The 12,608-nt window shown below is 36.8% G+C and overlaps 1 protein-coding gene across 8 annotated transcripts in view; it reads right to left on the bottom strand.

Annotated features, from left to right (window-relative positions):
* The window catches only part of SCAF8 (SR-related CTD associated factor 8), a 230,891-nt gene that overhangs the window by 165,738 nt on the left and 52,545 nt on the right, over positions 1-12,608 (bottom strand). For all 8 annotated transcript variants that reach the window (XR_004029401.1, XR_004029400.1, XM_030809871.1 and 5 more), the window contains 3 exons: positions 8,867-9,028; positions 3,939-4,092; positions 1,952-2,082 (listed from right to left, as the gene is read on the bottom strand). Coding sequence is in view for 6 of the 8 variants with exons in the window: in XM_030809871.1 (XP_030665731.1) it covers positions 1,952-2,082; positions 3,939-4,092; positions 8,867-9,028 (447 nt within the window). In the remaining 2 variants the exon portion in view is untranslated. The remainder of the gene's footprint in view (positions 1-1,951; positions 2,083-3,938; positions 4,093-8,866; positions 9,029-12,608) is intronic.

The following is a 12,608-nucleotide window of genomic DNA, read 5'->3' as shown; positions in this document are numbered from 1 at the left end:
CAAAAAAGAATTGAAAAATGTTATCGAACATTAATCTCCCAGAACACACCAAATCCTAGAGGAGTTTGTGGGTTTTCCGTTTTTTTTGTTTTTTTTTGTTTTTTTTTTTGTTTTTTTTTTTTGAGTCTCACTCTGTCACCCAGGCTAGAGTGCAACGGCGTGATCTTGGCTCTCTGTAACCTCCACTTCTCAGGTTCAAGTGATTCTCCTGCTTCAGCCTCCTAAGTAGCTGGGATTACAGGCATGTGCCAACATGCCCAGCTAATTTTTGTGTTTTTAGTAGAGACAGGTTTCACCATGTTGGCCCGGCTAGTCTTCAACTCCTGGCCTCAAGTGATCCACCTACATGGGCCTCCCAAAGTACTGGGATTACAAGTGTGAGCCACTGTGCCTGGCCCCTAGAGGTGTTTTGATTAAGTTCATCCAAACCTTCCAGAGGCAGGAAGCACTCAGGTTGTACTGCACAGAATACAGAAAAAGGTAACCATTTCTAAACTGATCTCACAAAGCAAGCAATAATCCTGATTTAAAAATAGAGTAAGGTGATAAAAACTAGGAACCCATCTCAGTAGAGTTGCAAAATTGTTGCAAATATAAACTAGTTGTGAAACAGTTTACACTTCAAAGCAAAACAAAAATTACAGAATATTTAAATGTACTGCCTCAAAGGATAGCGTGAATTTGAGAGTCAGAAAAAGAGAGAGAGAGAGACAGAGTGTGTGTGTGTGTACAGGATTGCAATGCTGAATCATTATAATAAAGTCTAGTAATCAAAAAACCATACTATTATCTTCACTAATAAAATTTTAAATCAAAACCCCATAAAACACTATCATCTAGAAAAAGGAGAATATGCCCCTCATAAAGAACACGTCTCGAAACAAAACCAACATCACAGTGGGAGAAAAATGAGGTATTTCTATTTGAGTCTGAAAAAAGTAACAATGAGTATACTATCATTATTTCTATTTTGATCTCTTCAATAACTTAGTGTAATACATTAAGAAAACTATATATAAGTACTTAAACTGAGGACACAGAATTACCATTAGTTACAAATAATATAACTGGAAAATGAAAGAAAATCAGCTGAAAACTAAGAGAAACTGATATTGACTATAAAAATCCAATCTGTTCAAATATATTCACGGAAATAAATCTAAGAAATTTGAAGAATCTACATTTAAAGAGCTACAAAGCTTAATTAAGAGACATAAAAGATTTGAACAATAAAAGTATATGAACAGATACAATGGAAAAACTTGATATTATAAAGACAGCAATCTTTCCCATTCCTCAAATCAATTCGTACATGTTGTGTGATTCCCCTCTATTCCTGAAGTTCTAGCCACAGAAGCCTTCTTCTATTCCTACAATACACCACACTGCTTCCCACCTGAGGACCTCTATACTTGCAATTCTATTTCCTATCCTCCTGTCCTGCCATGACTAGTCCATTTCAAGTCTCGATTCAAATGTCACTTCCTCAAATACACCTCCTGTTGGCTATCCCCTCTACTCCTGACCCCTTCCCCCAAATCTAGTCCCTATAGATTTACCCTTTCTTATTGTCATTAATCACTACCTACGATAATTTTGTCATACTTTTTTTTTTTACCATCTGTCCCCCTTAAGATAGGAGGAGGTCTTCTCTAAGATAGGACTCCTGTCTTGTTACTGGAGTGTGATAGCACCTAATAATATTTGGCAAAACCATGTGCTAATTCCGTATTTTGGTACAGAATAAATTTTTATAAAGTAATTTTTAACGACATGAAAGCATTCATGATGCACTATTAAATGACTTAAGCAAGTAACAAAGTATACATAATGGTCCCATTTTTATAAAACTAAAAAAAGCACATATTCTCTAGGTGGTATGTTACAAAGTAATACATTAGGAAAATATTAAATTCTAAATTATTCTTGACATAACGGAAAAACTGCTCACCTGCTGGCCTTGAGGACTTTGCAAGATCTGAGCCACAGCTGCAAGTGTATCTGTATTTGTTATCTGAGATACCCACGGATCAGGTAAGCCTTGGACCACATTGGCCGGAGTAACAGGTGTCACAGGAGTTCCTTTTAAAAAGAACATCACACCCCCCAAATAAATATGTAAGTAAATAACTAAGACTTGAAAAAGCAGAATAATTTGTTTTATTACTTTTATAAAACACATGCACACATACTGTTTTTATTTTATTGTGTCCACTTTGAAAAAATCACTTAAAATCCCTTACAGAATTAGGTACGTTAAACACACACACACACACCCCAAAAGGATCTGTCCAAATTTGTCCTCCCCAATTAACTAAGTTACTATAGTGTGCCCACTTATGCTTGGGAGATGTGTTCCAAGAACTCCAGTGGATGCTTGAAACTGGAGCTAGCACCAAACCCTACATATGCTATGTTTTTTTCTGTATGTACACATTTACCTATGACAAAAGTTAACTTATAAATTAGGTACAGTAAGAGATTAACAACACTAATAATAAACTACACTGTGAAAAAAGTTATGTGAATATGGTCTCTCCCTCTTTTTCCCTATCTGTCAAAATATCTTATTGTACTATACTCACCTATTTTCAGACTGTGGTTGACTGCAAATAATTGGAATCATGGAAAGCAAAACCGTGGATGTGGGGAGACTACTGTACTTTTAAAGCCTACAATACTTAACAGCCAATAAAAATCTTACTTTAGAGACAAAAATTCAGTAACATAAGGAAATACTCAAAATACAATCTTCAATAAAAAAATTTTATAGTGAGTATACATAATAAAAAACCATGTTTGGGCCAAGTACGGTGGTTCATGCCTGTAATCCCAACACTTTCAGAGCCCAAGGCAGGACAACTGCTTGAGCCCTGGAGTTCGAGACCAGCCTGGGCAACACAGCAAGACTCCGTCTCCAACAACAACAAAAAATTTGCCAGGCATGGTAGTGTATGCCTGTAGTCCCACCTCCTTAGGAGGCTGAGATGGGAGGATCGCTAGAACCCAGGAGGTTGAGGCTGCAGTGAGCTATGATGACACCACTGCACACCAGCCTGGGTGACAGAGCAAGGTCTCAACAAACATCAATTTTTGTTCATATATATAACACACACACACACACACACAATACATACGAAATGCTAACCAATTTAATTCTTGGAACTATGATTTAAAAAAAAATTTTTTTTTTTGTTTTGTTTTTTGAGACAGAGTTTTGCTCTTGTTGCCCAGGCTGGAGTGCAACGGTGCGATCTCGCCTCACTGCAACCTTCACCTCCTGGGTTCAAGCGATTCTCCTGCCTCAGCCGCCCCAGTAGTTGGGATTACAGGCGCCCACTACCACACCCAGCTAATTTTTTTATTTTTAATATAGACAGGGTTTCACTATATTGGCCAGGCTGGTCTCCAACTCCTGACCTCAGGCGATCTGCCTGCCTCGGCCTCCCAAAGTGCTAGGATTACAGGTGTTAGTCACTGCACAGGGCTGGAACTATGATAAAAAATTTTTTATCATAGTCATTTAAATGCCTCAAGAGAACGTGATTTTGGAATTTTGGTTTTGTTAAATAATTGTTTCAGGGTTTCTTAAAAAATATTAAGTCCCCCTAGTATCCTATAAATACCAAGTTGATACAAATCCAAGTGTAAGAAGTTACAGACAACCTAAATCAGGAAAAACCTAATTGACACACCAAATTTCTAAGGTTCATTATATTTACGTTTCTGTGGATTAAAAGAAAATCAGTTTTCTACATTTTAGAAATAATTACATACAAATAAAATATCTCATTTTATTTTTCTCTACAAATATTTTCTTTCAATTATCTAATGCTGGACAAATTTTCCTACACTGTCGAATTATTTTTTATATGAACAGTCATCCAAAAAGTATGAGTAGAATATTTAGACAACAAATCTATATTAAAGCAACATACCTGGAGTATTGCTCATAGCAGTGGTAGTGCTGGCCAAAACAGGTGTGACAACTGGAGGTGGAATCCCGGCTGCCATATCCAAAAGAGGCTGAATAATCTCACTCTTAAATACATTATTCTTCTGCCATAAGTTTAGTACTCTCACTATTTTACTCTAGAGAAAAAAAGGAACATGACATTTTGGTTTTTGCTCTCAAAACCTTAGTACAGTCATTTCATAGAGGTTATCTGGGCCCTGGATGGAAAGGAGAAATTAAAATACTTCAATGGTACTTTCTAGCCCTAAAATTCTGTTTCTATCATTTTTGCATTTGCTACCCTTAACGTGCTTGAAAACATGTTAATTTGGATAGATGTACAAAGTAAATGAAAGCTCCATTTAGCTGAAGGCAGAGATGACATCTAGGCTTCCTCTCTTATGTCACTTCTAGTGATATGGATGGTAAGGCTGGCTGGAGATCTGTCTTAAGGATTCGGAGGATAAGCCAGGATTCATCTCAGTACTAACGTTATATTTATAGTTGATTTTAACTTTGTCTCATACAATGTCTATCTTTTGAACCAATACGTAACTTGTAGGACAAAGTCCTTATCTAATGTGACTTTTTAAAACTTTCATTTTACAATCTACTTGAGGAGAGGGCATTTCCTCATGTAAGAATTTAATCAAATTACTTCATTTTTTGAGCATCCTGCCATGAATGCTAATTCCCTACTGACACTTTGAACCAGAGATGGACAAAATTCTGTACAGACAGAATCTGAAGCGTAACCATTTCTTCTCTCCTCATTCCATCTTTTCTTTATTCTTTCCTATTCCCTTTTCCCTTGTAGAATGTCAATGTCATATAGGCATTACTTAATCGGGCCCTCAGAATGATGAATCATCCTCTGTATGAATAATGTTCTACATTATTTCATTTCCTAAAATGAGTCCTTTACCATTTTGTATATTAAAAAAATAAAATAAAAATAAAAAACCTGCTTGCTACTGGCAGGCAGACTTTGACATCTGTGAACCATCTCATTTTCTCTTCTTGATATGCCCCTGAACTGCAGCACTGCATCCAATTTTATATTCCTCATAAAGAGTCTCAACATTGCCCATCCCAACCCACACTCTAATTATTTTAACACCAAATAAATCACATGTTTGTTTTAGTCTCACCCTCTTTCTGGATTACTCAAATAGTCAGAGTTCTTTGTATTTTTTGAGTAAGGTTCCAGTCAGTCATATGGCAGCTGCTATAAAATTCATGAAATATTTACGATCTATATAACGTTGCTGCTGATCTTGGTCTCAGGCCAACTATGTCAATACATTTTTTAAAAAAACAAAAAAACTTTAGTATCCTCATTTATAAAATAAGACCGTACACCAGAAGGATTCTCGGGTCCCTTTTCTCAATCTCCAAACTGTATCAGACTGTTTAAGCTGGCTAGTATTTTAAATGTCTAGCCACTCTCAAATTTTGAGCATCTTGGGAGGGAGATATATGCCTTGTTAGTTACAGCTCTTCTTATAGCAATACTATAACGTACTTCTATTTAATTACTTATAACCTAATCTCAGTCATTTCATATGAAAATCTAGTTAGCTGGGAAATTCTATTTAACTATTGCCTGTCTCTTGTTATATTCTGTGTATTATAAACTTGAAAAGACTAGTTATTAATGACTTCTATTTCTTGGGTAATTCTGAAATCTAGTAACATAATTAGCAGTATTTAGAGAAAACTTGGTAACTAGAAAAATTCCTGTTATATGTCTCCCTTGGTTGTATTAAAGTTTTACAGATCCTGAAAGCTTCAAACTTACAGGCAGAAAAATATGCCCAATGAAGAATAATGTCTCAAGATGTCCTACAGTATTTTGTAAGAAGCATCAGCAGTTCCATCTATTATACCTTGCTTCTTGAAATAAACATTTCACCCAGAGAACACTAATGTCAAGAGTAACAATATCCTGAATTCATATTATCACTAATAAAAGCAGAGTGATTATATAATAACTATTTTGTTGATACTATCACCAAGCAATCTGATTCGCAACTGTTTAGCACATAACTATTCTGCAAACAAGTACTAAGTCCTAGTTACTACTATCGTGATGCCACTTACTCCATGAGGAAAAAAAAAAGACAGAGGCTAAAATCAAGTACAAAAAAAGAGGCCGGGCACGGTGGCTCACGCCTGTAATCCCAGCACTGTGGGAGGCCAAGGCGGGCAGATCACGAGGTTAGGAGATCGAGACCATCTTGGCTAACACGGTGAAACCCAGTCTCTACTAAAAACACAAAACATTAGCCAGGCGTAGTGGTGGGCGCCTGTAGTCCCAGCTACTCGGGAGGCTGAGGCAAGAGAATGGCATGAACCCAGGAGGCGGAGCTTACAGTGAGCTGAGATCGTGCCACTGCACTCCAGCCTGGGCAACAGAGCGAGACTCTGTCTCAAAAAAAAAAAAGAACATTCTGCTAAATGTATATGTTTTACAAAGTAAAATGGCAATTTTCAGAATAAAGATCTGGTTCATCTTTAAATCCCTCATAATATTACAGTGATTTATTTTTAAACTATGTCCAAACTACATTAATGTGCAAATTTGTGTATTTCAAATGAAGCACAAGAAAATTAGAGACTGCTTCATACTTTCTGATTTGACTATTTCTCCACTCTAAAACATGAGCACTTGGAAAATGCCTTATATTCTTCTGCTTTATATAAAAATCTTTCCGTTTCCAAGCCACCCATCATATACTTTAAAATTGGCCAGCACCTAACAACTATCATTCCATATATCTACATACGATGTCCCTCATTTATGATTGAGATTACAATGCAAATCTACTCTCTCCTCCTATGGTTAAAAGAAAGCCCTATTCCATAAGCCCTAGTATGAGATATTATATTATGAAATCTACACATTCAAGAAAGATTTAATAATCAAAACTGACAGAAATCTAAGTCCAAACTAGTGAAATTTCTAAATCAAAGTAAAGTGACTTCTAAAAAATATATGTATAAAATTTCAGATTAGTACATTACTTCAAGTGGGAGTCTAAGGAACCTATTTTAAAAATCGATTATGACAGGTCATTTAAAAGAAGCATTCTAGGCAGGGCGCAGTGGCTCACGCCTGTAATCCCAGCACTTCGGGAGGCCGAGGCAGGCGGATCACGAGGTCAGGAGATCGAGACCATCCTGGCTAACACGGTGAAACCCCATCTCCAATAAAAATACAAAAAATTAGCTGGGTGGGGTGGCGTACGCCTGTAGTCCCAGCTACTCAGGAGGCTGAGGCAGGAGAATGGTGCGAACCCGGGAGGCGGAGTTTGCAGTGAGCCAAGATCGCACCACTGCACTCCAGCCTGGGTGACAGGGTGAGACTCCGTCTCAAAAAAAAAAATTAGAAGTATTCTTTTGCCTGCACAGAATTATTAAAGTACTAAGGTAATTAAAAACAAAAATCAAAAACTTTCTGTCTCAAGGACCATATCCAAGAATAGTTCACAAAGAATATAGCATAATAAATTTATCTCCGGCTGGGCGTGGTGGCTCACACTTGTAATTCCAACATTTTGGGAGGCCATGGTGGGCGGATCACAAGGTCAGGAGTTTGAGACCAGCCTGGCCAACATGGCAAAACTCCATATCTACTAAAAATACAAAAAAAAATTAGCCGAGTATGGTGGCAGGCGCCTGTAATCCCAGCTACTCCGGAGGCTGAGGCAGGAGAATCACTTGAACCCAGGAGGCAGAGGTAGCAGTGAGCCAAGATCATGCCACTGCACTCCAGCCTGGGCGACAAGAGCAAGACTCCGTCTCAAAAAATAAGTAAGTTTATCTCCATAGCTATCCATTATAACAAGATTTTTTTCTGATTCAAGACTATATAATAGTTATGAAAAACAACCACTTAATCTTGTTATACTCAATATAAAGGTGAACAATTTGTGGTGAGCTTTCAGGTTTTGTGGTTCTTCCATAAAACAAACATGAATCTTCATCTATTCTCATCTTTTCATACTTAACACTGCAATCAACTCTGTCAGAAAAAGCACACCTAAATTTCCAACGTCCAAAATAAATAAGCTAACCTCTCAGAGCAAATAAAAGGATAAGCAACTCCTTTTTATGCTCGCTCATGATCCAAAGCTTTCTTTTTACTTGCTATTTATAGAATATTTACACATTTAGATCTTACACACACCAGACTTAGTAGTGTGATTAATAAAATTCTACCATAATAGAGGAATTTTAATATGCAGTTAAATATCAACTCATGTCAAATAATCACAATTCTGAATTGACTGTGTGTGTGAGTAAGTTTCATGTAATTCCAAAGGCTTATTTTAGCCATTTTATTTAACACCAATTGCTTCAACAAATTAAAAAGTAGCAAATCTGCTACATCTTTCTATACTTTTAAGAAATCCAAAGAACAAAATGGAACACGGATACCGTAATAATATTCAAATTTGAAATAACTAAGAGCAAATGAGAATATACATTCCTGTGCCACTTAATGACAAGGGTATATTCTGAGAAATGGCGTCATTAGAAGATTTCATCATTGTGTGATGTGTACTTACACAAACCTAAACAGTATAGCCTACTACACACCTAGACTATATGGCATATTTTATTGCTCCTAGACTACAAACATGTACAGCATGTCACTGTACTGCATACTGTACGCAATTTTAACACAATGGTATTTCTGTACATAAATGAGAAATGGTAAAATAAAAATACGGTATTATAATCTTAGGAGACCACCATTGTATATGTGGTCTGTCACTGAAACATCATTATGTGGCACATGACTGTACTAAGATAATCTGAAGACTAATTAAGACCAAGAGGGTACTGTATCTACTTTAAAAAAAAAAACAAAAACAAAAACAAAAACAAAAAACAGCAGCATACCTTGTCATCCCCAGGGCAACGATATAAATTCTGGAAAGTGCTAATGATGTTATTACTAAATCTGGGTGCAAACACATCCTTTTCTTGACCAAACTGATGTCGGGATTGTCGCACAATGGAGTCAATAACATAAAGTCCAGGTACTTTGTATTCTGGTTTACACTGATGAAAAAAAGAAGAATGAAAAGGGAAGGAAACGGAAAGGTAAAATTCTTGATAGACAAAAATCATCAAAATTCCTGTGTAAATACAAAGACACTGCCTATGCTGAGGTAATGAATATTCATACATTGACTACTCCAATATCATCAGTTTCTGGAATGGCATTTTAAAGAATCTACTTTGGCTACTCTATACAATCAGAAGTTCTAAAATAGTACTACGTAACTGGCTTCAATGACATAAAACAAAGTGATAAATAAGGTACCATTATAATTTTTAAAATTTCTTTAATCATCGTGAAAAGCTACATGGAAGAAAGAAGCAAATTCAGGAAAGAAGGGCTCTAGCAAACACACTGCCAACATGCCTCAGACTTCACCTGGAACACACCAACAAAAGGGTTCCTATACAAATGAAAAGAACAATGCCAAATGGCAAATTATAACATTGTTAAATACAGAGGCCAGAGTTTCCATTTTTTTCTCAAATATAACATCTCTAATTCTGGGGATCTATCCTATGTCATCCAGCCTGGAGTGCAGTGGTGCCATCATGGCTCACTGCAACCCCGACCTCCCAGGCTCAAATGATCTTCCATCTCAGCCTTCCAAATAACTGGGACCACAGGTGCACAGCACCATGCCCAGCTAATTCCTGCATGTTTTTTTGGAAGAGACGTGGTTTCGCCATGTTGCCCAGGCTAGTCTCAAACTCCTGGGCTCAAGCAATCTTCCTGCCTAGATCTCCCAAAGTTCTGGGAATACAGGCACGAGCCACCGTGCCCTGCCTCCCCTACTTTCTGAACACAAGCTTTTTTAGCCTATGTAGTTAGGCAAGCACAATAAAGAATCCTTTTACTTGCAAGCTTACTGCACAGTATCTTTAGATACACATACATTAACATTTTGTGGGACAGAATTTCCTTCACTGGTAGATTAGCATTTTTGCTACATAAAATGGCAAAAAATTCTTTAGTATGATTTAATGTTTTAAATAATTTTAATACTTGGAAAACTTGGCTAAGTCATCAACTAGAAACCTGAGAGAAGAATCAACACAAAGAAATCTGAAATACTTTAAAATTTTCCTCTTTAAGTACCATTAGACTCAAAACAAGAATTCCTAAGACTCTCTAATTGAAACTGCCTTTGCAAAAATTATAACTGAGGAAGTTATGGCAGTGAAAGTGAGCAGACCTAACCAACTCCATCTGGCTTCTAACCTTTAAGCTGTCCTTGTCATTCCTGGGCCTGGGCCAAACTAACCTTGGGAGGGAATTTAGTTTATGGTTTGACTCAGAAACAAAATATTTAATAATAATAGCCCTTTCCCAAAAAGACCCTCTTCTTGCCTGGTACCAGTCTGCCTTTGTAAGACTACCAAATTAGCTACAAGATTGGATATTACAGTTTAGGGTCACACAGCCTCTGGCTGCAAGAGTCTGAACCTCCCCCAAATTGCTCCTGAGTATAACATCACTATGATAAAAGAACAGTGCTTGAGATATTTTGCAGACCTTTTACTGGATGGATCAGCTGATGTCACCCAGGCTGGTAATCTGGCTCAACCAGTTCTACAATCCCACCCAGGAAGAGAAGACAGCAAAAAAACCTCACTTCGACCTCCCTATGATTCCATCTCCAACCTGACCAACAGCACTCCCCACTTCCCGAGCCCCTACCCACCAAATTATCTTTAAAAACTCCGATCCCCTATCCCCGAATGCTCTTGGAGACTGATTTGAGTAATAATAAAACTCCAGTCTCCTGCACAGCCGGCTTTGCGTGAATTACTCATTCTCCATTGCAATTCTCCTGTCTTGATAAATTGGCTCTGTCTAGGCAGCAGGCAAGGTGAACCCACTGGGCAGTTACACAATGGCATACAGTATTTTTACTCTAAATAATTTCCTAAAGCATATCACATTAAGTTTTTATAGATATACCATTTTTCAACTATATTCTAGTAATTTCCAATTTCTTATTTTATAGAGAAATAGCCTTTTTAGGGGGAAAAAGGTAAGAACGAATAGGGAGAGTGCACCTTTAAGTATATTTGCATGATTTTTCATTTTGTCATCCAAGTTGTCATCTGCAGGTTATCATCAGTTACGGTTATTTGTCAAAGAACCTTCTAGGTAAGTTGGACCATATATTTTGCAATATACAAATACATCTTAAATAATTATCCTATTTTTAGAATTTGTGCTCCCACCTGCAGCTACTAAAAAGTGATATTAATTTAAAGACAACAAAGCTAGAGTGGTAGAAACAGAATCATGTGGCTGTACCTGCAAAGCACTGAATAATACTAATGGTGGCATGTAAGAAAGATGGCTCGACAGATTAGAAAAATTTAAATCTAACAATACCAAGTGCTGACAAAAATGGGGAGCAACACAAACCCATGCATTGCAAGGAGGAGGGTAAATCAGTACAATCATTACAAAACTAATTTAGTATTACCTAGCTACGGTGAAGAAATGTATATCCTGTAACCAGCAATTCCACTCCTACAGAAATGCAAGCTGTATCAGGATACTTATTATCTTACATATATAAATATTACATTGTTCACAGCAATACTGTTCAGAATTGCAAAAACTAGAAAACACACACAATGTCAACAGAAGTGGGCAAGCTGCTGTCTATTCACATAATGGAAAACATATAGCAAGAGATAGTAATAAATACTGCTCACACCACAAAAATGAATCCTAGACACATGATGTTGAGTAGGAGAACTGTATAAAAAGAATACACACCATAGGATTACACTAAAAAATTTAAAATACATCAAACCACTTTAAGAATTCATTTTATACAAAGTAAAACTATAATGTCAAGCAAGGATGTGCCACAAAAGTCAAACTGGTTACTTGGGTAGGAGGTGTGCAAGACATGGTTAGGAAGAGGCACTTGGGGCTTGTGGGCTTCAAAGTTCTACTTCTTGAAATGAGTGGGAGCTACATAGGTCTTCTCTTTATAAAAATTTGGCTGCATATATTGTTTTCTGTACTTTTCTACAGATGTACATAGAAATTTCACAATAAAAAGAAATACAGTTGTCCTTCAGTAGCCCTGGGGGATTCGTTCCAAGACCCCTGCAGATACCAAAATCCAAGGATGCTCACGTCCCTTATATAAAATGGGCAGTATTTGCATATAACCTACGGACATCATCCCATCTACTTTAAATCAGCTCTAGGTTACTCTGAATACCTAATACAATGCCTACACATCACTTCATTCACATTGTACTCAGTGTGTAGGAAATTCAAGTTTTGCTTTCTGGAATTTCATGGAATATTTTTTCCCCAAATTTTGATCCCAATAGGCTGAACCCATGGGTTGGAACCCACAGAAACGGAAGAGTGACTGTAATTATATAAACATCCCTGGTTTCTTAAATAAAGCAAGAGGCAAAAGTTTCTCTAATCATAATGATTAAGAATGACTGATAAGCTTAAGATATATTTGAAATGTAAATTTAAAAAGTGTGGAACTTATGTTGATCTAAAATATCCTAGGGAAGAGGAACTTTAATAAAAATACACATGAAAAGTGAGAATCTGGAAATA

This window comes from Nomascus leucogenys, chromosome 3 (genome assembly GCF_006542625.1).
Source record: "Nomascus leucogenys isolate Asia chromosome 3, Asia_NLE_v1, whole genome shotgun sequence".
Classification (NCBI taxonomy): Eukaryota; Metazoa; Chordata; class Mammalia; order Primates; family Hylobatidae; genus Nomascus; species Nomascus leucogenys.
This window is presented reverse-complemented; position numbering and strand designations above follow the sequence as displayed.